Raw genomic sequence first — 27,716 nt, forward strand, 5'->3', positions numbered from 1 at the left:
CCTGGAAAGGGAATAACATTTGAAATATAAATAAAGAACTATATCTAATTTAATAAAAAAAGCACTAGTTGCTCTTAGAGGGAACAGGAGTTCAATTTCCAACATAAATATAGCGACACACAACTAGGTATACTGCCAACTTCAGGGGATCAGATGCTCTCTTCTGGCTTCTACCTGTACCAGGCATACATGTAGTGCACAGAACAAACTTGCAGTCCTGGCAAACATACACAAGAACTTTTCCCACAGTTATAATTGCAGAATTTTATGTTAAAATAAACTCTTATTTATTTTAAAGTTTTAAATGCTCATTAAAGGCATTCAGAACTTGTTATTTTTATGTTTCTATTACTTATACTGTTGTGATTTGTAAGCAAGGAATATCAGATAAATGCTATGTCACAATAGTTACAATAGTTTTTCTCCAGTATGAACCCTCTGATGTCTTCTCAGATTTGAAATCTGGATAAAGGATACGTCACAGTCTTTGCATTTGTAAGGTTTCTCTCCAGTATGAATTTTCTGATGTGCTCTAAGATATGAACACCTAGTAAAAGACTTGCCACATTCCTTACATATGTAAGGTCTCTCTCCAGTATGAACTCTCTGATGTGTTCTAAGATGTGAGTCCTGGGTAAAGGATTTGTTGCATTCCCTACATTTGTAAGGTTTCTCTCCAGTATGAATTTTTTGATGTGTTTGAAGAGTTGAACACTTAGTAAAAGATTTGCCACATTCTTTACATATGTAAGGTCTCTCTCCCGTATGAACTCTCTGATGTATTCTAAGATTTGAACGCTGGATAAAGGATTTGTTACATTCTCTACATTTGTAAGGTTTCTCTCCAGTATGAATTTTCTGATGTGCTCTAAGAGTTGAACACTCAGTAAAAGATTTGTCACATTCCTTACATTTGTAAGGTCTCTCTCCAGTATGAACACTCTGATGTCTTCGAAGATGTGAGCACTTGGTAAAAGATTTATCACATTCCCTACATTTAAAAGGTTTCTCTCCAGTATGAATTTTCTGATGTGTTTTAAGAGTAGAATTAACAGTAAAGGATTTATCACATACCTCACATTTGTAAGGCTTTTCACCAGTGTGGATTCTGTAATGCCTTTTAAGATGTGACAATTCAAGAAAGGACTTACCACATTCTTTGCATTTGTAAAATTTCTCTAGAGAATGAGTTTTCTGATGCCTTCTGTAGGAAGCATAGTGGGTAAAGGATCTGTCACACTCACTGCATTTGTAAGGCTTCTCTCCAGTATGGAGTCTGTGATGGCTTCTAAGGTGTGAAAGCTGATGTAAGACCTTGCCACATTGTTGACAAGTATAATATTCCTCAGCACTATGGATTTTCTGATGTCTCCTGAAACTGGAACAGTGAGCAAAGGATTTGTCACACTCTTTACATTTATAAGGTCTCTCTCCAGTATGCATTTTCTGATGGCTTTTAAGTGCTGACAACTGAGGAAATGACTTGCCACAATCTTTGCATTTGTAAGGCTTCTCGCCAGTGTGAAGTCTTTGATGTGTTTTAAGATTGGTGCACTGGGTAAAGGATTTGTGACAAACATTGCACTTGTAGGGTTTCTTTCCAGTATGAATTCTCTGGTGTACAGTGAGGCTTGAGGCGGTACTGAAGCATTTCCTGCATTTCTCACATTGGTGTGGTGTATCTCCAATGTAGATTGTTTGTTGCATGAGACTGTATGCAGAGCTGAATTCATCATATTTTCCCTGACTCTGCAGCTTGTTTGCATCTTGACTAATGTTGGAACACAAATTGAAAGATTTCTCACAGTTTTTAGATTCACAAGGTTCTTCTCCAGTGTGCATGCTTGTATGTTGATCTGGCTCTGATGAGTCAACAGAGGCATCCCTGTCCTTACAGCATCTGTAGTTATTAGAGGTTTCTACAGCGTCACTTCTTTTATAAAGTGCACAGTTGGAGGGACCACGAAGCATTTCACCAAGCTCATTACACTGACAAGACTCCTTTTCAGTCTTCACATGTTGATGCACAGTTTCACATATGCAGTAGTTCTCTGAAAATGAGTACAATTCAGATTAATAGGAGTTGTATCCAGATGACATTTGCGATAAATGACTGTCTCTGTAAGTTCTCTATTAAAATAAGTCAACCTGTAACTATTTAGAACAGATCTCCCAGGAGCTGACAGTTTTCACTCACTGTAACTGTATGGATCCTCACAAAAACAGCATGCCAGCCTTCAAGGTCACACAAACAGCATGCCAGCCTTCAAGGTCACACAAACAGCATGCCAGCCTTCAAGGTCACACAAACAGCATGCCAGCCTTCAAGGTCACACAAACAGCATGCCAGCCTTCAAGGTCACACAAACAGCATGCCAGCCTTCAAGGTCACACAAACAGCATGCCAGCCTTCAAGGTCAGTGATTTCTAATACAAATCTCATGTTTATTGAAAATGTCTAACTTGGCACAAGATGGGACAAACAATTCTATGTATATAATTAGCTTTGGGATGGAGCTCACTCAGTGATTATATTTGGAATACACTTGTATTTTTAAATATTTTTCTCATAAATGGATAAAGACTTTAGTCCAAACCCAGGCTCACGGTGTTTGTATTTCCTAATGTGTGGCAATGAAGACTGCTGTTCGAGAGTCCCATTTCCTTTTAAGATAAAGGCTTACTAAAACCACGAAAGAGTCTGTTTCTTTTCTTTTTTTAAAAAAAAAGGGGGAGAGGGGTGTGTTAGATTTTTCAAAAGTAATGGATGGCAAGCAAATATTCTGCCAGCTCTCAGAAGCTCTAGACCATTTGAGGCAGGGCTTCCACAGATGTCCAGCTATCCGAAGCTCTAGATCATCTGAGGCAGGGCTTTCGTAGGGAGCAATTGCTCACATCTTTTCCTCCACTGTCTGAGCTCCACGCTGCTGTGTTTCCTAACTTCCTTATACAGTTATTCTCATGTATCCTCTGTACACAACCTCCTAAGATCATTTTCCTAAAGGATGTCTGTGTATCCTCCACTGAAATGAAACTGATCATGTCATATGAAGACATACAAGGAAGCAAGGCAGTTACAGAATAATCCTACTTCATGGACTCGCAATAGACATATAATTTGTAAAATTTTTCCAATCTGATGGCTGCACAGTCAAGTAACGATGCACATTGTACTAGTATTAAGTTCCCATACAGGTCTACGGGTCTAATAAGTCACAAGGACTTGTAAGAGTTACAACAGGCAGGACGCATCTTTAGGACAGGAGACTGTAGTAAGTGCAAGGATCAGGAATCCTTTCAAGAAGAATTGAATACAGCAAAGGCAATTTCAGCTCTTGCTTTCTCTTTCATTTAATCCTTCTCTGTTGTCCTACTCATTCATTTGCACTCCCTGGTTTTGGTTACTACAATTATCCATCTTCCAGGGCAACCCCATTTGCTCCAGGCAGGTAACCAGGCCTACTCTGCACACAATAATCCATGTACTCTGCACACAATAATCCATGTGAAGAAACCTACAGCCAATTTGGAATTTTTAGAAACAATTCAGATGTCTAAGACAGTGTTGTGCTCAGTACATGAGAAGAACACAAAGTAGAGGAATCTAGGAATAAATTCCCAATTACTATTTCCAGTCAGCATCTCCAGCATATTCTGGGAGAATTTTCAATTTGCACGTCTTCAGTTTCCCTTACAATTAAAACAGTGAAAACTGCAATGATGGCTATGGAGCTTTAAGACGTGGGTGGAAATAGTATATGCTAATGAATTTCTGAGTGCTTCTTGGAACCAAAATTAAGGGTGGATGGCACCTCTAAAATGAAAAATGAAAAGAAAAATACTAAATAGCATGAAAATTTTTTTCTCCTTAAAATATTTTTTACTGATTCTTTGTCAATTTTGCATAGTGCACCTTACTTCCACTGATCTCAGTCCTTCCATATTTGCCTTCTATCCTTGTAACCTACCCTTCAAAAGAAATTAAAAATTAAATTAAAAAAAAAGTCTGCTTAAGCCTTATGGAAAACTATGTGCCCGTATATCAACTGCAGCCTTCTCTCACACCCGGAACAATTGTTCCTGCACCAGTCCTGCTGTGCATGTACAAGTCCACTCTTCCAACACATACATGTCATAGTGGCATTGGGAAGCTGTGGTTTGTCACACCATATACCCTTTTACCCAAACAGTTTTAATTGAAAATGCTTGTTGTAATGAGTCATTAGTCCAGTTCCAAGCCTCTGGCTCCTCCTATACCACCACGACTAGACCCTGGCCTAGACTGCTCTTGGATATACTGTTGTTGCAATGTGTCATGGAGATCCTGCAGGTTTGGTTCACCAGGACTGGCCCCTTCATGTGCTCCAGCAATTCATAGATGGTATACATGTTGGTGTGGGTTAACTCAAAGTCCTGGAACTGAGCCTTGGTGGTAGCTGGGTTGGTCTGTCTATTACATTTACTGCACCAATGGCAACAGTGTTGCCTAGGCAATAGGTGGGGGTCAGCGTCCCCACGCCCAAGTTACAGCCTGCTCTACCATGTGGTGGCTGATGAAGGGTGGAGCAAGCTCAAGGAGTCTCTCAATCATCAACATGGACTCACACAGCAGCCCAGACAACGGACATCTCTATGGCCTTTGGTGGTAACGTGGGCCACAGTCATCGACATAGACCCCTGCTGCCAATAGGAACATGAACCCAACATGGCCATGGACATCAGCATAGGCTGGACAGTACTGTGGCCTTAGGTGGCAGTGCAGGCCTCTTACATCTGGCTGCTCCTTACTGTGGCCTTGTCTCAAGTCGTACTGCTTCTACATAATGCATGAATCACTATGGTTCAATTTGTCCTAGTCTCTCAACCATGTACTTGCTCATACTAGTAGTGCCCTTTAGCTATCTTCTGCCCGAATGGGCTAGCAGACATCTTGGAAAATTTCTTTTTTACTACCAAACTATTCTTCTGGTTTTTTTTCTGTGACAGCTTAATAGAGAGTTTTCAACCTATGAAGTCAGTACTTATAAATAATGAGTTAGGATTTATTCAAGAAGAATGTGCTCACCCACAGAGACCAGGTTGCTGTAATTCTCCAACATCACATCAATGTACAAAGCCCTCTGAGCAGAGTCCAGGCATTCCCACTCCTCCTGGGGGAAGTCAACAGCCACATCCCCAAATGTCAACAGACGCTGAAAAAAATATATTTTGACTTGAGGTTAAGGATACTTTGTGTTACTTATATCCAGGATACTTTCCTGTATATAAGGAGATGGGTGTTGATGAGGGAAGACCATTATCATCACACATCATCAGAAAAAAAAAAAAAAACCTAAAGAAGATGACTTTCAATATAGTCACATTCTATAGTAAATTGTCTTTTTAAAAAAAAGATTTATTATGTACACGGTGTTCTGCCTGCATATAGACCTGCATACTAAAATAGGGAACCAAATCTCATTATAGATGATTATGAGCTACATGTTGTTGCTGGGAACTGAACTTAGGACCTCTGGAAGAGCGATCAGTGCACTGAACCTCTGAGCCATCTCTCCAGCCTCCTACAATGAAGTTTTCTAACTGTAAAAACAGGGTGACAATAGTTTTATAAGCAATCTACATGAAACAAGATTCACATTTAAGGTCTGGACATGGTTTTCTATCTGTTATGGACACAGTATACATATCTCAGAAGGACAATTTGTGATGAGGACATGTGCTTTTAAATGCTTTGCCTGAAGATGATCCTAGAATACAGACACTGAGTCAATCTTGTCTATACTGGGTCTTACCTAACTCTATTCCAACAGGCTCAGGTATGATTTTTAAATTCTAGGTATAATGCTATACCATTAAATAGCAAAGGGGTATGGAAGGAAGAACTCATGACTGACTTTTTGGCAAAGAGTTTTCTTCCATAGTAGCAAGGATTGTAGTCACACTACACACTGACATTTTTAACTATACCACATAAAAAGCAGTAGTTTGCACAATTAATTTTTTAAGAATATTTGTGCTACTAATATGCAAAGGGAAAAATCTGTATCAGCAACATTGAAAAGATCTAAACATTTCAATTTTTCCTAAACATATACAAGAGCCACATAGACAACAATTTTAGTATACTGCAGCTGCAGGGTAGGCATGAAGCCCTGACATGCAAACACAGTGTCTACAGCAAGGCCACCATGGGGAATAATCTTTTTGCAAGAAATGTAACAAACAGCTTATACACATGTGAGTCAATGCCCTTGAGACATCTGTATGGATGCATTCCACATAATTCTACATAATGAGTCCAAGCCCAAGTTCTCTGCACAGTGAAATGTTGTTTGTGGGGAAAAAAAAAACGAAAAGAAAAAGAGTAAAAATACTGATATCTCTACTTTGGGAAGGTACCCCTGAGCTTCCTAACCAAGTGAGTTATTCTCCTGAGACAAACAGATATGAGGTGCCAATAAACACGTGAACACATCACCACCATCGTGATATTAAACCCCAAAGAGAAATACAAGTAGACTCCAATCTTAGTCTATACTCAAGAACGTTAAGTTCATGGCATAATTAAGCCACATATGCCTGCCATTTCAGTACTCTACAGTATGCTTAAATCTTTACTAGTAGGATCCAAGTTTATTTATGGTTAAGAATCAAGAGCTAAGTCTTTTGTAATTCCACACATTGCTAATACATTGTGCTAACTACTCCATGTGTTCCAATATGCATGTTTTGGACCATGATTCAAGAAAATGTGACAGATCCCACAAATAAAACCTGCACAGCACATAGCCCTCACTCAGTAATATAGTCCAAAGACTACACAAATGGATATCAACATATTTTTTGTTTACGTGTCATAGTGGATTTATTTTAAAATTACAAGACATTAGTTCATGCAGAATACTTGTTCCCAAAAATAAAAATCTTAGAAGAATGGAGAAAAGTGCTATAGGTATGAATTTTGGGTATTATACTGCATAGCTGTAGTCATAAAGATAGCCTGGTATAGTCATAAAATAAGAAAGGAATATGACAAAATAGAAGAAAGAACCCAAAACCAAAACTACAAATATATGCCTACTTTAATATTTAACAAAGGAGGCAAAAAACATATATTTCAAAAATATGGTTTTCTCAACAAATAGTGCTGCCAAAATTAGATCCAGTAGTAGAATAAAATTAAATTCTTATTTTCCACTTTGTGCAAAAGGCCATTCAAAATGAACCAAATACCTTACTTAAAACCAGACACACAAAAAATAAACCTAGAAAACAGTGAATACCCATCAGGATACCCATTGGGACAGGGAAGAACTTGAATAGAAAGAACGCCAACAGCACAGGAAGTAACTCCAAGCAGCAACAGATGGCAGGACATGAAGATAAAGTTTCTATCCATCAAAGGGAACAAGCAGAAGAGCAGAAAGACACCCACAAAATGGGACAAAATTTGTAACAGCAACATTGTGGACAGGTGCTTATATCTAGAATTTGCCAAGAATACAGAAATAAAACTCCAAGAAAATAAAACTGCCAATGAACAAATGGGCAAATATATTAAGCAGACACTTTGGTAGATTGGAACACAAATTGCCAACAAACATGGAAAAGGTGTTCAGGATTCCTAAGATGCTATCAGGATGATAAAATAAAAACTACTCTGAAATAGTGGCTCACCCCAGGCAGTGTCATCTAGTTTAACAAATGTTAGAGAGAATGTGGAGAGGAAGGAAGCCTTATTCACTATTGGGATGCGTGTGTGTGTGTGTGTGTGTGTGTGTGTGTGTGTGTGTGTGTGTGTGTGTAAATTACAGTCATTGTAAAAATAAATTTAGAGATAATTTAAAATTTTAAGCCTACAACTAATCTATAATTCAGCTCTTTCCTTCCTGGTAATGTACCCAGAAAACTCTACACCCCACTCTCGAGATATTTATATACCATATTGGCGGCTACTTTGTTCACCATAGAAAAGTATTAAATCAACTTAAATGTCAACAGATAAATGGATAATAAAAATGTTATACATAAAAAATGAAATACTATGGAGGTGAAGAGAAAAAGTAATAATTTGCAGAAAAACACAGATGGACTCAAAATGTGTAATATTATGTGAAGACATACCAGTAAAAAAGAAGAGACAATATTTTCCCTCAGATGCAGAATCTAGCTTATAATATGTGTAGGCTTCAATTTTTCAACACCTACTTTAATAAGGGTTCTTAAATGTTTTAACCTCCCTTCTAGAACACTATCCACCAGAGGTAGTGAAAAAGAAATATTAATAGGAAATGAGGGATGTGGACATGTTTAGAAATAGTTTTTGGAGGCTATTCCAATCTTCATTGTCAGAGTCCAGTCCACTAGCAAAACACCAACAATAATCACCAGCATCAGTTCAGTCCCCCTCAGCCATCACCACTCACAAATCAGCAACTGCAGTTAGATCCAGAAGAAACAGCGAGGCTCTGTCAATCTCTGGCAATTGGCCCGAGACCACAGAAGCTACAAGAAGCTGCTGGAATATCACCACAAGCTCTTTGGCAGTTATGCTCTATGAAGTCACAACAAGCATAGATCAGCAATGTAATACAAGGCAAACCAATATAGGAGCATCACCTGCAAAGACTAGTGAGGCTGAGTAAGGTGAACCAATGCCAGAGCCTCCTCTCGCTGTCTGTGGGGTCATATTTATATTCTTTCTAAACATCACGCATGTCCTCTCATGCAACTGCTTCAGCAAAACATTCTCTTTCCCATGTCTGCTTTAGGAAAACATCCTATCAAGTATCTGCTTCAGGAAAATATCCTCTCACCTATGTGCTTAAGTGAAACATTCTTTCACATGTCTGCTGCAGCATTCTCTAATATGTCTGCTTCAACACTCTTTCATGTATGTCTGCTTCAGCAAAACAACCTTTCATCTGTCTGCTTCAGCAAAACATAGGAAATAACTGAGTTTCCAAAGAAACCAGAAATGATCTAATATGTACAGGTGGAAACAATGCAAATTTAGGTAAAGTAGAACACAGAGGAAAAAGAGAACTTGAAACGTTAAATACTAGGTGTTCAATTAGGACTGAATTCAGATAACAATCACCAGCTGTAAGAAAGGATAAAAAGGATATAGAACTTTTCTAGTTCTAATTCTGACACAGGAATTTTGGGTTTGGGTAGTGGAACAGTTCATAAGAATATATTTGATCATGAAAACATGAAACCACATCTGAGGCTCCAGAGCTTCTGTTAATGCATTGACTTGAGTAGCCTCTGCATCTGGTGAATTGCAATGTGTTTTTCTTTATCTGTTTGCAACAATTTTCAAAATAAAATTTAAAAAATTATCAGGAGCAGAAAATTAAAGGCTTGCAATGTATCCAACTACAACATTTTTAGAAACAGAGTAGACATGACCACTGACCTGGGACATAATTAATGGAGAATCAGCCATTTCTTTCCGTGTTTCTTCTTTGATTTTCTCTTTGAAGAACAATGAATAGCCGGCTTGTGGTCCTTTAATGTCAAGGAGTCAAACAGGAAAAGTAAAATTAATACTGAATGTTGTTAAAGAACAAAGTGAAACCACATAAAAACACCCAAGTAACAAAATTCTATCTGTGTCAGTGATCCCAAAGCCAGGAGAGCATGGAAAGACATTTAAAACTTGGAGAGAAAATCACCATTAACTATATTGTAGCATTCAGGACAATACTCTCTCAAAATTGATGGGGACATAAGTGCATTTGAAGACAGTCACGAATTAACACAATTCATTTTACAAAAGCAGCATAGTACATAATAAATTAGAGTTAAAACTTATGCAGGAGAATTGGAGGAATTATCTATCAGAACATGGAAAAGAACACATTTCATGTGAAGAATAGATAAATACAGGAAACTGGGAAATAATCACCCAAGCTCAAGACAGCCGACCACTCTTTCATACAATAAAGGTAGAAGAATCCTATAAATAATCCAACCATCAACATAAAAAACAAAATCATAGGGAATAAAAACACTATGAACAAAAACAAGTGGCTACTCTGGAAATCAATATATAGAGAGAATTGTCAAATAAACAAACCCTTAAATTACAATCTAGCACATGACACGGCTGTTCCACTCTTTGGCATATACTTAAAGGACTCAACATCCTATTCCACAAATACATGTCAAATGCCACTATAGTCACAATAGGTGCAAAATGCAAACAATGTAAATTTCCTTCAACTGGCAAATTACAATGTACATATAAACTATGGAATATTATTCAGCTATATAGAAAATTGAAATCATATTTGCAGGTAAATGATTGGACCTAGAAAAGATCATACTGAGTAGAGCAAACCAGACCAGAACCACAGACATTGAATGTTCACCCTCAAATGACGTTCCTAGCTCCAAATCTTCAAATATGAGTTCTCAACCTTGAGTAACTACAATAACCAGAAAAATAAAAACAGACCATGGTGGGATATGGAGGAATAATAGACAGGAGATAACAGGTAACAAGTGATCTTAAAGATAAAAATGAAAATGTATTGGGGGTCTCTTAGATAGATATAACCTTTGAAGGACAGTAAAATAAAAATAAAGATGTCTATACAGTCATAAGGCATCCATCTACCACAAAATGCTTACCATGCATAAAAGACGATGAATGCATATACATTTGGAGTGTGAAGGAAAACTTCCCATTGGGCTGATAATGCTCCCTACAAGAGCCATATATTTTCTAATAAAATCACCAATGAAAAGCTTGCTTTGAAGTTGCTGTTACAGCTCTTTATGTGACTCCCAATACATTATAGGATATTGCTGTTGTCCATGGTTGTCTCCCAGACATAGAAGATGAGTCCCTATTTTTAAGAAGCGATGTACTTTGGACACAGATCCCAGGGGACTCAAGAGATGGATCTTTAGATGACACTAAATCTTCCTCCCTAGTACTAGCTTACTTAGTACCAGAAGGCAACATGCAAGCTTATCAAGGAGGCAGCTAACTGACAATCCTATCCAGCTATGACACTTATGAACCAGAACAATCTCTACTGCACAATAACCCTGAGGGTGCAAGAATGGCAACCATGCCTTTGTCGAGAAACAACAGCTTTCTAATTGACTTAAGACCCCTGCCCTGCAACAAGATGGAAATCATACCTGGTACTGGAAACCTAGCCAGTTTCCCCAAGGCTAGTAAAGTCACAAATCTTGGAGAAGAAGCTACAACCACTACTTTACTAAATCAGAATAAACCCTAATTGAAGTCTAAATATTTATCCTAATTCTGACAGATAAATGTAATACTCATCCTTGATAAAGAAATGTGGTTTTGGAGGGTTTTGTTTGAATTTTTTGTTTTTCTTTTCAGCACATGGAGATTAAAAAAGCTACAATCATTCAAAATGCAGAGTTGACTCATAAGTAAAACAACTCTGCCATCTAAGACTCAAGCATCACTGAGCACGAAGGGGCATGAATATTGTAAGAGCCAGATGAAGAGGAGGTTTGCTGTGACATTGTGACTCCTAGAAATGTCAGAGAAGCTACATGCATGAGACCTTAAAATCATGGTGGCCTATACATGACCTGAGGAAGGACACGACCTGGAGACATGCTAACATAGAAAGGAGAAAGCTTACTAGGCCTCAACCCTCATCACACACTAAGGAATTCTGGAGAAACAGTCTAAGAGCTGGAGAAACAGTCTTCCCTAGACAATAGTACACCATATAGTTATTCAATAGCAAATGCTCATCCCTGAAAACATACAGACTAAGTAAGTTGTACTATCATGTTTAGGAATTCGTACCAACATACTATAACAATGAAAGAAAAAGCTATTAAGAAATAATAAGGATTTTGCATCATTTACATAAAAAATGACCAGAATGGTTTTTTACCATTTTGTGTTACTGCTACTCACATAAAATAACATTCAACAGGCAACAAAATAGATGGCTCAGTGGTTATGAGCTCCCATTGTTCTTGCAGAGAGCCAGAGTACACCCCTAGAACCCAATTTGTGGCTCCCAACTATTCATAACTCCAGTACTAGGATACACATGATATACAGTCATACTTGTAGGCAAAGCACTCATGTGCCCAGAATATATGAATCTAAATTTAAAGAAACTGAATAGTAAAAAAATCTAGTAAGGAGACACAGAGAGAATAAAAACTTTTTTTTTTTTTTTTTTTTTTGGTTCTTTTTTTTTTTGGAGCTGGGGACCGAACCCAGGGCCTTGTGCTTCCTAGGCAAGCGCTCTACCACTGAGCTAAATCCCCAACCCCAGAATAAAAACTCTTTGCATGAACTAATCACATAGAAGAAACATGTCTACAATCAACAATTTGATTCCTTGAAGGAACTGAAGAAATCAGTGACTAGGAAAAGAGATTTCATACAAATAGAATGGGACACATTACTATTGCTCTGTAGCACAGCTTGAAGTCAGGGATGGTCATAGTTCCAGGATTTCTTTTACTGTGCAACATTGTTTTATGTATCCTAGGTTTTTTATTTTCCATATAAAATTGAGAATTATTCTTTCAAGGTATGTGAAAAATTTTGTTGGAATTTTAATGAGAATTGCATTGAATCTGTAGATTACTTTTGGTAAGATGGCCATTCTCACTATGTTGATCCTACTAGTCCATGACAAAAGGAGATCATTCCATCTTCTGACATCTTCAGAGACTTCAATTCTTGTCATACAGGTCTTTAACTTGCTTGGTTAGAGTTACACAAAAATATTTTATATTATTTGTAACAATTGTGCAGGGTGTTATCTCCCTAATTTCTTTCTTAGCCCATTTATCATTTGTATAAAGGAGGGCTACTGACTGGTTTGAGTTAATTTTTTATCTAGCCACGTTGCAGAACTTGTTTATCAGTTGTTCTCTGATAGAATTTTGGAAGTGACTTCTATATACTATCATATTGTCTTCAAATAGGGACCCTTTGGCTTCTTTTCCAATTTGTATATCCTTGATCTACTTTAGTTGTCTTATTGCTCTGGGTAGAACTTCAAGCACTCTTTGAAGAGATATGGAGAGAGTGCACAGACAGCCTTTCCTTGTCCCTGATTTTAATGGAATGTTGTTGTAAAAAATATAAGAATAAAAAAGGTACTGTTGGTCTTTTATCCCGCTAGGTGCCCAAGATATCTGCTAGATATCTTGGTGGAAACACATCCCCACTCCTCGGCGACCCAGTGTCTCTTGCCGCCACACACTTTCCTATACTCAAACCCTCACATAATAGAACACACAACGCAATAATCTTAGATCCAACTGGTAAGATATAATTGCCCACTTAAACATACAAAGTCACCTGTACTTTACAAATTCAATGGGGAGGTGGTTCTGGTGAAGTCACCTGAGTTCTGAGTCCTTGACTAGGCAGCTGTCCTTGGGGCCGTGGAATTAGCATCAAAATACAGATAACTTCAGGGCAAACCACAACAATGGAATTTCTTTATATTTCTTTCCATTTAATTTGATGTTGGCTATTGGGCAGCTGGTATGTGCCTTTTATCCCTGATCTCTCCAAGACTTTTAATATGAAGGGGTTTGGGATTTTGTCCAAGGATTTTCAGTATCTAATGAGATGATCATGTGATTTGTTTTTCTTTCAGTTTGATTATAAGGTAGAGTGTGTTAATGTATTTTTGTATAATAAACCACCCATGCATCCCTTGGATGAATCCTACTTGATCTTGGTGGAGTATATCTTTGGTGTATTCTTGGAGTTGGTTTGAAAAAACTTTACCGAATATTTTTGCATCAATGTTCAGAAGGGAGATTTGTCTGAAATTCTCTTTCTTTCTTGAGTCTTTGTGGGTTTAGTTATCAGGATGACACAGTTTTCAAAAATGAATTTGGTGATTTTCTTCCTGTTTCTGTTTAGTTAGAGGAGTACTGCTATTAGCTGTTCTTTGAAACAGTCTGGTAGAATTCTGTCTGATAGACACCATTTGGCTCTGGCCTTTTTTTGGGTGGGGGGGAGACTTTTAATGACTGTTTCTATTTCCTTATTGGTTATAGGACTATTTAGACAGTTTACCTGATCTTGATTTAAGTTTGGTAAGTGGTATCTGACTAGAAAATCATCCATTTTATTTAGATTTTCCAATTTTGTGGAGTTCAGGCTTTTGAAGTAACGATTCTTTGAATTTCCCTAGTGTCTGTTGTTGTTTCCCTTTTCCCTTTTGATTTATTAATTGGGATACTGTCTCTCTACCTTTTCCTTAGTTTGGTCAAGAGTTTGTCTATCTTGTTGATTGTGTCAAAGAACTAGCTCTTGCTTTCCTAGACTGTTTGTATTGATCTCTTTGTTTCTAGTTGATTGATATCAACCCTCAGTTTGATTATTCCCTGCTGTCTACTGCTCTTGGCTGTGTTAGCTTCTTTTTTTTTCCCTAGCGACTTCAGGTATACTGCTAAATTGTTAGTATGAGAACTCCACAATTTCTTTAGAAAGCACTTAGTAGTATGAACTTCCCTCTTATCTCTGCTTTTATTGTGTCCCATAAGTTTGGGTATATTTTCATTGAATTATACATAGTATTTTATTTCTTTATTTCTTCTTTGACTCAGTGGTCATTGAGTAAAGTGTTGTTCAGTTTCTATGATTTTGTAGGCTTTTTGTTGTTTCTGTTGTTGTTGAAGTCCAGCTTTATTGCATGGTGATGATAGGCTATAAAGAGTTATTTTAATTTTCTTGTATTGGTTGAGACTTTCTTTGTCACTGAGTATTTGATCAATTTTGGAGAATTCTGCATGAGGCATTGTGAAAAAGATAGCATATTTGGTGTTTCGGTGAAATATTTTGTAGATATCTCTTAAGTCCATTTGATTCTGTTAGTTTCATTATTTCTCTGTTTATTATCTGTCTCCAAGCATATTCAAACCATCACATTCCACTCCCTGGCCCCTATAGGCTTGTTCAAATGCATGAGTCTAGGGGGGCCATACCTAGATCTTCTTCTGAGATTCATCCAATCACATAACTATAATCCCCAAAGCAAGATAGAAAAACATCTTGGCGGGGTTGGGGATTTAGCTCAGTGGTAGTGCGCTTGCCTAGCAAGCGCAAGGCCCTGGGTTCGATCCTCAGCTCAAAAAAAAAAAAAAAAAGAAAAGAAAAGAAAAAGAAAAACATCTTGGCACACTCCAAACTCTGCATCTCCATGTCTGATGTCAAGGCACTCTTCAGTTCTCCAACTCCCTTTTTGTATTTGTTGATTGCAACAAACTTCTTTCTCCTGGGCTGGTTCCACTCTTAGCAGATAACCCAACACTCTGGCACCTCAAGCATCTTGGGGTCTCTAAGGCAACTTCAACTTCACAGCTCCTTATTTCAATGTTTGGGATCTACACATGATCTTCTGGGCTTCTCCAAAGAGCTTGGGTCACATCTCCAACTTTTCCCTTTGTAGCACCCTAGACTCTGGTTGACACTACTCCAATGCTACTGCTGTTCCTGGTACAGTATCTCGAATACACTGGGGTCTTCCACTACAACTAGGCTTCACTAATAGCCTTTCCTAGGCTTTCTTCATGGTGCCAAGCTCAACTTCTTTGTATAACCCCTTCAGTCTAGGGCTGTAAACTGCAACTGAGGCTACACCTTCACCAATGGCTTTCCTTGACCTCTCACTGTATGAAGCCTCAGCTGCTCTCCATGACCCCTTCATACCTCCAAAGCTAGTACCACCTGCGTGATTCTTACACAGTACCAAGTCCAGCTGCAGCACAAGATACAACCTTGGCTATCTCTGGAACACAGCTTCTTTGTGCTCTCAAAAAACATTTCGCAGAGGATTTCACCTCAGTGAAGCTGATCTATTCTTAATCACCATTAACTTCTTAGCTCCAGCTAACCAGCACCAATTGTCCCAAGAGTCCCTTCTATTCTTAACTCTAAAGCCAGAGCTACATGGCCGAAGCTGCTGAGTTCTGCTTGCTCCAGCTGGAACATGGCCCACTTATTCTATTATCAACTTTCTGTTCTCCACCTCCCTCACTGCCTAAGATTAGCTGTCCTGAAACTTGCTCTGTAGGTTGACCTTAAACTCAGAGAACTGCATGGCTCTGTCCCCCAAGCCTGAATTTAAGCTTTTTTCTACTTGGTACTTGTTCTATACCAGGGTGGCCTCTAACTTGGGAATATGCTTCCCTTTGTGTTCATATATGCACCACCATGCTTGGACCTCAGCTTCTCATGGCCATTGTTCCTAAGATCTGGATAAAAAGCTTGTGTCTTCCAGTCTCAATAACTGGATCACAGCTCCGTTTCTAGATTGTATTCATTCCAGATTAAAAGTCCAAACTATTCCTTGTTCAACTGCAAACACAAACAATAAGCTTTTAGCTGGGTGGGATCATGCCCTGAGATTACCACTCCCTTCATCTCTTTATCTCCTTGAACACAGGATTCGGCTCCATTTTACTTGCTGGTGCCCCTTTATTACTTGAACCATATGCTGTGTATTTTTCCTTTCTTGCTCCTTTTCACTAAAACACTCTTCATAAGACTAAACTAGAGAACAAAGTCTCTGCTGGGCTCTTTTGAGACTTCTTTTATCAATACAATGAATATAAGTCTCTTTACTTTAGCCTTAGGTAGACTCTTCAGACAAGGGCAAAAAACAACCATATTCTTCACCAAAATACCACAAAACAGCCTCTAGGCCACATTCTGAAATTCTTCTCCACTGAAACTTCTTGGAGCTGGGTCTGCACAGTTTAAATCACTCTCAGCAACAAAGTGTTCTATATTCCTACTAGGATAGCCCATTAAGCTCCACTTAAAGCATCCCACTGCTTTCCAAATCCAAAGTCCTAAAATCCACATTCCTCCAAATAAAAACATGGTCAAGCCTATCACAGCAATACTCCAGTTCCTGGTACCAACTTTTGTGTTGGTTAGGGTTTTACTGATGTGAAGAGAATCATTACCAAGGAAACTCTTATAAGGGCAACATTTAATCGGGGCTGACTTACAGGTTCAGAGGTTCAGTCCATTATCATCAAGGAGGGACCATGGCAGCATCCATGCAAGCATGATGCAGGAGGAGCTGAGAGTTCTAAACCTTCATCTTTAGGCTGCTAGGAGAAGACTGGCTTCCAGGCAGCTAGTTCAAGGGTTTTAAAGCAGGTGCCCACAGTGACACACTTGCTCCAACAAGGCCACACCCACACCAACAAGGCCATACGTCCTTGGGCCAACCATAGTCAAATGACCAGAGACTTGATGTACCATGGCATGGTAATGGAGGGGGGGCCCTCCGGGGGGGCCCTCCCCCTTATCAGAGGAGAAGAGGAGGGAAGCATGAGGAAGGAGTACTCCCTCTACCTGTACAAGGGGGTACTTAAAGGATGGGGCCTGATATTGGGGTTGTAAAGTAAATGAATTAATTAAAAAAGAATGGGGACCCAAATCCTGTGGTGAAGAGAGCAAACCACCCAGGAGTGCAGATATCCTGAGGCCACAGGACAGATGGGCAACCTCTGCACACTTCGGCCAACATTCCTGGTCCAAGGGGAAACTGCACAGTGCCTCTACACAGAGGGATATAGGTACAGACAGCCGACTGTACCCATGATTCAGGTCTGCACCTAGGACCCAACTGATCCAGCCAAACAGCTCACTGCACCAAAATCCCGTGGGGGAGAGACCTGGAACCTCAGAAGTGTGGATAATCCTGAGAATACCCTCTGCCCACAGTCCAGACCCAAGAGGGAATCGCATAGTGCCAACTGTGCCCGAGGGCTACAAGGACCTACACAAGCAATCAGGGGAAGGACCCTTTGATTCCTGCCCACACCTCGAGGTGGAAGACAGTCTCCAGGAGTTCCCCTACAGCAGAGCACCTGTTCTCAGGACAGGCGAAAGAAAAGAGGAAAACAGTTCTACAACAGTGCTGAAACAGAGGCATACAGCAGGGTCCAGTACAGCTTCCCAGAAACAACAAGACAAGGAAACACCAGAGACAAGCTAATAGCTAGAGGCAAGTACAGGAACCTAATCAACAGAAACCAAAACTACTTGGCATCATCAGAGCCCAGTATTCCCACCAAAGAAAATACTGGATATCCAAACACACCAGAAAAGCAAGATCTAGATTTGAAATGAGATCACATTTTTTTGATAATGATGGAGGACTTTAAGAAAGTCATAAAAAAAATTCCCTTAGAGAAATGAAGGAAAGCACAAATAAACAAGTAGAAGCCATTAGAGGAAACACAAAAATCTCTGAAAGAATTACAGGAAAACACAACCAAACAGGTGAAGGAATTGAAAGTTGAAATAGAAACAATAAATAAAAAAAGCACAAAGGGAGATGACCCTGGATACAGAAAACCAAAGGAAGAGACAAAGAGCTGTAGACCCAAGCATCACCAACAGAATACAAGAGATAATAGAGAGAATCTCAGGGAAGGAAGATAACATAGAAAACATCAACACAACTGTCAAAGATAATGTAAAACGCAAAAAGCTCCTAGCCCAAAACATATAGGATATCCAGGACACAATAAGAAGATCAAACGTAAGGATAATAGGTATAGAAGAAAGTGAAGATTCCCAAGTTAAGGGGCCAGTAAATATACTCAACAAAATTATAGAAGAAAACTTCCCTAACCTAAAGAAAGAGATGCCCATAAACATACAAGAAACCTACCCAGCTCCAAAAATATTGGACCAGAAGAGAAATCCCCCCCGTCACATAATAGTTAAAACACCAAATGCACAAAACAAAGAAAGAATATTAAAAGCAGTAAGGGGAAAAGGTAAAATGACATTTAAAGGCAGACCTATAAGAATTATACTAGACTTCTCACCAGAGACTATGAAAGCCAGAAGATCCTAGACAGATGTCATACAGACCCTAAAAGAACACAAATGCCAGCCCAATTTACTGTATCCAGCAAAACTTTCAAACAACATAGATGGAGAAACCAAGATATTCCATGACAAAACCAAATTTACGTAATATCTTTCTACAAATCCAGCCCTACAAAGGATAATAGATGGAAAAATCCAACACAAGGAGAGAAACTACACTGTACATAAAGCAAGAATATAATTTCCTTGCAATGAAACAAAAAGAGAGACAAACAAACATAATTCCACCTCTAACAATGAAAATAACATGAAGCTACAATCACTATTCCTTAATATTTCTCAACATCAACGGAGTCAATTCCCCAATAAAAAGACATAGACTAACAGACTGGATACATAAAGAGGACCCAGCATTTTGCTGCATGCAGGAAACACACCTCTAAGACAAAGACAGACACTACCTCAGAGTAAATGGCTGGAAAACAATTTTCTGAGCAAATGGCCCGAAGAAACAAGCTGGAGTTGCCATTCTAATATCAAATAAAATTTACTTTCAACCAAGAGTCATTTAAAAAGATAAGGAAGGACACTTCATATTCATCAAAGGAAAAATCCACCAAGATGAACTCTCAATCCTAAATATCTATGCTCCAAATGCAAGGGCACCTACATTCATAAAAGAAACCTTACTAAAGCTCAAAGCACACATTGCACCTCACACGATAATAGTAGGAGATTTCAACACCCCACTCTCATCACTAGACAGATCATGGAAACAGAAATTAAAAAGAGACGTAGAGAAACTAACAGAAGTTATGAACCAATTGGATTTAACAGATATTTACAGAACACTCCATCCTAAAACAAAAGGATATACTGTCTTCTCAGCACCTCATGGAACCTTCTCCAAAATTGACTATATAATCAGTCACAAAACAGGCCTCAACAGATACAGGAAGATAGAAGTAATGCCATGCATCCTATCATATCACTACACACTAAGACTGGTCTTCAATAACAGCAATAATGACAGAAAGCCCACATAAACATGGAAGTTGAACAATGCTCTACTCAATGACAACTTGGTCAAGGAAGGAATAAAGAAAGAAATTAAAAACTTATTAGAATTTAATGAAAATGAAGGTACAACATACCCAAACTTATGGGACACAATGTAAGTGGTACTAAGAGGAAAACTCATAGTTCTGAGTGTCTGCAAAAAGAAACAGGAGAGAGCATATGTCAGGAGCTTGACAGCACACCTTGAAGCTCTAGAACAAAAAGAAATGAATAAACCCAAGGGGAGCAGAAGGCAGGAAATAATCAAACTCAGAGCTGAAATCAACCAAGTAGAAACAAAAAGGACTATACAAAGAATCAACAAAAGGAGGAGCTGGTTCTTTAAGAAAATCAACAAGAGGGGTTGGGGATTTAGCTCAGTGGTAGAGCGCTTGCCTAGCAAGCGCAAGGCCCTGGGTTTGGTCCCCAGCTCCGAAAAAAAGAAAAAAAAAAAAAAGAAAATCAACAAGACAGATTAACCCTTAGCCAGACTAACCAGAGGTCACAGAGAATGTATCCAAAATAACAAAATCAGAAATGAAAAGGGAAACATAACAACAGAATCTGAAGAAATTAAAAAATCATCAGATCCTACTACAGAAGCCTATATTCAACAAAACTTGAAAATCTGGAGGAAATGGACAATTTCCTAGACAGATACCACAACCCCATAACTCCTAAAGAAATAGAAGCAGTTATTAAGAGTCTCCCAACCAAAAAGAGCCCAAGTCCAGATGGGTTCAGTACAGAATTCTATCAGACCTTCATAGAAGACCTCATACCAATACTCTCCAAACTATTCCACAAAATTGAAACAGACAGAGCACTACCAAATTCCTTCTATGAAGCCACAATTACTCTTATACTGAAACCACATGAAGACCCAACAAAGAAAGAAAACCTCAGACCAATTTCCCTTATGAATATTGACACAAAAATACTCAATAAAATTCTTGCAAACCGAATCCAAGAACATATCAAAACGATCATCCATCATGATCAAGTAGGCTTCATCCCAGGGATGCAGGGATGGTTTAATATATGAAAATCCACCAATGTAATCCACTATATAAACAAACTCAAAGATAAGAAACACATGGGCATTTCATTAGATGCTGAGAAAGCATTTGACAAAATTCAACACCCCTTCATGATAAAAGTCCTGGAAAGAATAGGAATTCAAGGCCCATACCCAAATATAGTAAAAGCCATATACAGCAAACTATTAGCTAATATTAAACTAAATGGAGAGAAACTTGAAGCAATCCCACTAAAATCAGGGACTAGACAAGGCTGCTCACTCTCTCCCTACTTACTCAATATAGTTCTCGAAGTCCTAGCCAGAACAATCAGACAACAAAAGGAGATCAAAGGGATACAGATTGGAAAGGAAGAAGTCAAAATATCACTATTTGCAGATGATATGATTGTATACTTAAGTGATCCCAAAAGTTCCACCAGAGAACTACTAAACCTGATAAACACCTTCAGCAAAGTGGCTGGTATAAAATTAGCTCAAATAAATCAGTAGCCTTCCTCTACACAAAAAGAGAAACAAGCAGAGAAAGAAATTAGGGAAACGACACCCTTCATAATAGTCCCAAATAACATAAAATATCTTGGTGTGACTTTAACCAAGCAAGAGAAAGATCTGTATGACAAGAACTTCAAATCTCTGAAGAAAGAAATTGAAGAAGATCTCAGAAGACAGAAAGATTGTCCATGCTCATGGATTGGCAGGATTAATATAGTAAAGATGGCCATTTTGCCAAAAGCGATCTACAGATTCAACGCAATCCCCATCAAAATTCCTACTCAATTCTTTATAGAGATAGAAAGAGCAATTTGCAAATTCATTTGGAATAGCAAAAAGCCCATGATAGCGAAAACTATACTCAACAATAAAAGAACTTCTGGGGGAATCACCATCTCTGACTTCAAGCAGTATTACAGAGCAATAGTGATAAAAACTGCATGGTATTGTTATAGTAGACAGGCAGATAGATCAGTGGAATAGAACTGAAGACACAGAAATGAACCCACACACCTATAGCTACTTGATCTTTGACAAAAAGGAGCTAAAAACCATCAATGGAAGAAAGATAGCATTTTCAACAAATGGTGCTGGTTCAGGGAGGTAAGCATGTGAAAGAATGCAAATCAATCATTCTTATCACCCTGTACAAAGCTTAAGTCCAAGTGGATCAAGGACCTCCCACATCAAACCAGATACCTCAAACTAATAGAAAAAAAAAGGGAAGTATCTAGAACACACATGGGCACTGGGAAAATTTCTGAACAAAACACCAATGCTCTAAGATCAAGAATCGACAAATGGGACCTCATAAAACTGCAAAGCTTTTGTAAGGCAAAGACACTGTCATTAGGACAAAATGGCAACTAACAGATTGGGAAAAGATCTTTACCAATCCTACATCTGATAGAGGGCTAATATCTAAAATATACGAAGAACTCAAGAAGTTAACTCCAGAGAGCCAAATCACCCTATTAAAGTGGGGTACAGAGCTAAACAAAACATTATCAGCTGAGGATTATCAAATGGCCAAAAAGCACCTAAAGAAATGTTCAACATCCTTAGTCATCAGGGAAATGCAAGTCAAAACAACCCTGAAATTCCACCTCACAACAGTCAGAATGGCTAAGATAAAAAACTCAAGTGACAGCAGATGCTGGCGAGAATGTGGAGAAAGAGGAACACTTCTCCATTGTTGGAGGGATTGCAAACTGGTACAACCATACTGGAAATCAGTCTGGAGGTTCCTCAGAAAATTCGACATTATACTACCTGAAGAGCCAGCTATACCTCTCTTGGACATATACCCAAAAGATGCTCCAACATACAACAAAGACACGTGCTCCACTATGTTCATAGCAGCCTTATTTATAATAGCCAGAAGCTGGAAGGAACCCAGATGCCCTTCCACAGAGGAATGGATTAAAAAAATGTGGTACATCTACACAAAGGAGTACTAGTCAGCTATCAAAAACAATGACTTCATGAAATTCATAGGCAAATAGAATGAACTAGAAAAATATCATCCTGAGTGAGGTACCTCAATCACAGGAAAACACACTTGGTATGCACTCATTGATAAGTAGATGTTAGCCAAAAAGCTAAAATTACCCAAGATGCAATCTACACAGACCACAGGAAGCACAAGAAGAAGGATGACCAAAATGCAGATGCTCCCACTCCTTCTTAAAAGGGGAAAAAACTATTCATAGGAGGGGATATGGAAGCAAAGTTTAGAGCAGCAACTCAAGGAATGGCCATTCAGAGCCTGACACACTTGTGGCCCATATATGTACAGCCACCAAAACTAGATAAGATTGATGAAGCTAAAAAAATGCATGCGGAAAGGGACTGGATATAGATCTCTCCTGAGAGATACATCCAGAGTATGTCCAATACAGAGGTCAATGCTAGCAGCAAACCACTGAACTGAGAATAAGACCCCCTTGAGGAGGAATTAGAGGAAGTATTGAAAGAGTTGAAGGGGGGTTGGGGATTTGGCTCAGTGGTGGGCGCTGCCTCGTGGTCAAGGCCTTGGGTTGGGTCCTCAGCTCGGAAAAAAGAAAAAAAAAAAAAAAAAAAAGTTGGAAGGGCTTGCAACCCCTTAAAAACAACAATGCCCCTAACCAACCAGAGTTTCAGGGACTAAACCACTGAAAAGACTATACATGGATTGACAGGGCTCCAACTGCATATGTAGCAGAGAATAGCCTTGTTGGGCCACCAGTGGAAGAGAAAGTCCTTGGTCTTGCCAAGCTTGGACCCCCAGTGCAGGGGAATATGGGGGAGGGCAATAAGGGGGATAGAGGGGGACTCCCCATATGGGGGAGGGGCAGGTGAGGGAATGTGGGCTTATGGACAGGAAACCGGGAAGGGGAATAACCTTTGAAATGTAAGTAAAGAAATATATGATAAAAAAATTAAGACTTCCGGCAGCGTGCGACATGGCCGGAGGGGACTTGGCTGCTAGGCAGCTAGTGTTCCTACTTCCAGAATATTTAAAAGATGCCTTGAAGAAGTCGAAGAGCGGGCTCCTGTTTGTAAAGCTGGTCAACCCGCACTCAGCAGAAGGAGCCACTTACTTAATTGATGCGTGTCTACAGAAGCTTGGTTTATAAATCAATCAGTTCAATCAGGGGGCCTTCTCCACTTTGCCACACCCATGGACCCTTTATTTCTGCTCCTTCACTATCACATAAAGGCTGGCAAAGAGGGGAAGCATCAGCCCTTGGATCAGGTTGTAGTGGATGACATGTTTCCAGATTGCACCTTGCTGCTGAGATTTCCTGAGCTTGAGAAGTCACTTCGGCATGTGACAGAGGAAAAAGAAGTGAAGAGCAAGAAGTACTATAAATACAGCACGGAGAAGACATTGAAGTGGCTGGAGAAGAAGGTCAACCAAACCGTGGCAGCACTGAAAGCCAATAATGTCAATGTTGGAGCCCGGGTACAGTCTTCTGCATATTTATCTGCTGTTCAGGTTTCCAGGGACAAGGAAGAAGACTATGTTAGATATGCCCACGGTCTGATCTCTGATTACATCCCTAAAGAATTAAGTGACGATTTATCCAAGTTCTTGAAGCTTCCAGAACCTCCAGCCTCCCTGCAAAACCCTCCCGCAAAGAAACTAAAGTTATCAGATGAGCCTGTAGAAGCAGAAGAAGATTACACTAAGTTTAACACTAAGGACTTGAAAAACGGCAAGAAAAATAGCAAAATGACTGCAGCTCAGAAGGCTTTGGCTAAAGTTGACAAGAGCGGAATGAAAAGTATTGATGCTTTTTTTGGTGCAAAAAATAAAAAAACTGGAAAGATTTGAAACATTGAAAATAAAATCCAGTGAAACAAAAAAATTTAAAAGAATAATAAAAAAATGTAAAAACAAAAAGAAAAAAAAAGAATGGGGTATACTATTGTGAAATTTGCTATATATGTGAAAGTGATTTATATCTTCAGTTCTATTAACATTACAATTAAACTTCCCACAATAATCTTCAGAGAATTAGGAAAGAAAAACCCAAAATTTATATTGACCCAGAAATTTCCTCGGTACAGAACAACCTCAGGAAAAGGTTGCAATGTTTTAGCTATCCTAGTGAGATTCTAGATCAGCCCAGTGTAATGGAGCAGCAGACCTTGTACCTGGCCAATAGCAATGACCACATGACTACAACCATGTTTACCTCAAACATGGGTTGCAGACTAGACAGCCTCTTCAAATAGTGGCACTGGGAAAATTATCCATCCATATATAAAAACATATATAAAAACCTAAGTCTAAGTCTCTCCTACAATCACAGACCTTCATGTATGATCGAAACTGTAAACTCCGAAGTAATAAGAAGGAGGAAACACTTGATAGAAGAGCAGCAACTGACAAATAGTATTGTATAAAATGAAAAACATCCAGGGAAATAACAATAACTGAAAGTATAAAGAGACACAATGCACGGTAGATGCACTCATTAGCAATCTATTTACAGAATAATGGATAAGAATCCAGAATCGATCAAAACACTAGAAAGGAAACAAATGATAATATAATCAATAAATAAGCAAACAAATGCTCAATAGCACTTGTGATGGCCAATATGTACATATTAAAAAAGGTCTACATTATAGGCCATAAGATACTGTAAATTCAATACAGAGATTCCAATCTCTAGTCAGTATCCACACTCATGTTACTAGGCAGTAGCAAATGTATCTTTTCAGCATTTTCCTGAAATGTAAATGGGTAATATTCCCTAAACCAAAGATGTAAAGGGAGCATAGTATCCAAAAAACTTGACGGCTGAAATTAAAATACATATTTTCTATCAAAAAATCCATTTCATATCTAAAGATACAAGATATTGAACAATAATATATATTTTTTTTCAAGACAGGGTTTCTCTATGTAGCCGTGGCTGTCCTGGAACTTACTCCACAGATGACGCTGGCCTAGAATTCATAGAGATCTGCCTGCCTCTTCCTCAAAAGTGCTAGGATTAAAGACTTGCACTACCATACCCTGGCCTAAAAAAATGTTTTAAAGGCTATGACTATAGGTAGCAGTAAAGACAACTGATGATCATAATTATAATAGTGACAAAAAAGACAAAAGTATTAAAATACAAAATAAAGAGTATTAGCAAATGATAAAATGGCCCACTAGATAGTCCTTGATCAACACAGGTACATGTCACAAAACCCAGAATGCAGACATCCCCAGCAGACACAAACAGAAGACAGCATTAAACATGTGAAAACTGGCACATTGACCCTGCTCTTTTCAACCTGAGGAGACAACCTAGAAGGAAGACCATCTGCTTTCAGATGCCAACCGATTCCTGTTAAACTAATTCCTATAATCCTATTTGCACAGTTTACTGAAAATAATCCTATAGTACCAAGGAACAGTAAAGAGACAGAAAAATATCTCACGGAGAGGTGATCTCAAAGTACATTAACAAATACAGCAATGGGAACCACTTAGAGTTGTCAGGACAACAGACAGTAGATGTCCATGGGAAGACAGAATAGACAGAGTTTAATAGTCTGCAAATAATTTCTTGATTCTTATCAAAACTCGGTTGGTATTATTTTCAGAATGAAGAAAATGTAGAGAATGTGCTAGAATACGAAAAGCTCAAAATTTCTTAAAACACATAAACCTAGAGGTATTATTTTTCATCATTCTATAATATATTGAAATCACTAAGATGAAAAACACTTAATATTGGTATGTAGACCTGATCAGTGATGTGCATGGAATAAGGATGGCATCATTCTATGCACAGTCAAATAAATTTTTATTTCCCTTCGAGTATCAATTCTTCTGTAGAAAGTCTTCTCACTTCTAAAATAGGATAATCCTGAGGAGATTTTTTTCAGAGGAAGCCTCCAGAATTATTGCTAGTGAAACAGAATGTGGCAAAACTGATTTCATGTCCCACTTCCACATTCACTTGAACCCCTTGCCATCCCTTCACCAATCCTCCAACATACCTGGATCCTTAGCTACTGTCTCTTTCCTCTCCATCGTCCAGGTCTCTTTGTTCTGTTCCACAGGAGAGCAGGTCTGGGTGATCAGTGAATCCTGCACATGAGAAAGAGATTCTTCAGAAAGTACCTGAATTGCTAGCATACTACTGTGCCCAGTAAGTTAAGAGAAACAAAATTTAGGATTCTACAGTGAACTTCCCATTGTCATGTATGTAGTGTTGGAATACTGAAAGTATTTTAAAAGTATTTTCAGTTTCCATAACTTGAACCTCACTTCCAATCACAATTCAGTTTAATCTCAGGGGCAGAAATGGAACTGAATGATGGGGATGTGAATAGTATATACTAGTGAGGTTATAAATTTATTCTGGACTAAAACTGATGAAGCCTTATACTCCCCAAAAGGAACACACTAAAGGAGAAAACATTTCCTGAAATCTGTTTTTGTTCCTCTGAGGATTTCGCCTTACTCAGTGGAATGCAAGACATATTCACACAAATCTCACATGCTTGCAATCTAATTTGCCAAGAACCCAAGGAAAAGCAAGGGAGAAAGCAAGCAAATTATTCTCACCCACAGAAACCAGACTCATCTAATTCTGCAACATGCAGTCTCTGTACAGAGACCTCTGAATAGGCACAAGGCACTGCCCCTCCTCTTGGCAGAAGTCCACAGCCACCACTGATTGTCAACAGACCACAGAATAAAAGACAACAGTTTGAACATTCCTGCTGGTGCACAACTTTAATGTGATTACTGAGGAGATTAAGATGGGTGGAAAT

The 27,716-nt window shown here is 38.7% G+C and overlaps 2 protein-coding genes across 2 annotated transcripts; one reads left to right on the top strand and one right to left on the bottom strand.

Annotated features, from left to right (window-relative positions):
• On the bottom strand, window positions 1-27,025 carry LOC116892744 (zinc finger protein 54-like). Its single transcript, XM_032894616.1, is given in 5 exon segments — window positions 1-420; window positions 423-2,051; window positions 5,066-5,192; window positions 9,422-9,513; window positions 26,937-27,025. Coding segments are annotated over 5 exon segments (1,908 nt in total). The 5' UTR covers window positions 26,971-27,025; the 3' UTR covers window positions 1-394.
• Window positions 23,891-24,793, top strand: LOC116892745 (ribonuclease H2 subunit B-like). The gene is given in 2 exon segments (XM_032894617.1): window positions 23,891-24,047; window positions 24,050-24,793. Coding segments are annotated over 2 exon segments (873 nt in total). The 3' UTR covers window positions 24,766-24,793.
• Window positions 27,026-27,716: the final 691 nt, after the last annotated feature.

This window comes from Rattus rattus, chromosome 2, assembly GCF_011064425.1.
Source record: "Rattus rattus isolate New Zealand chromosome 2, Rrattus_CSIRO_v1, whole genome shotgun sequence".
NCBI lineage: Eukaryota > Metazoa > Chordata > Mammalia > Rodentia > Muridae > Rattus > Rattus rattus.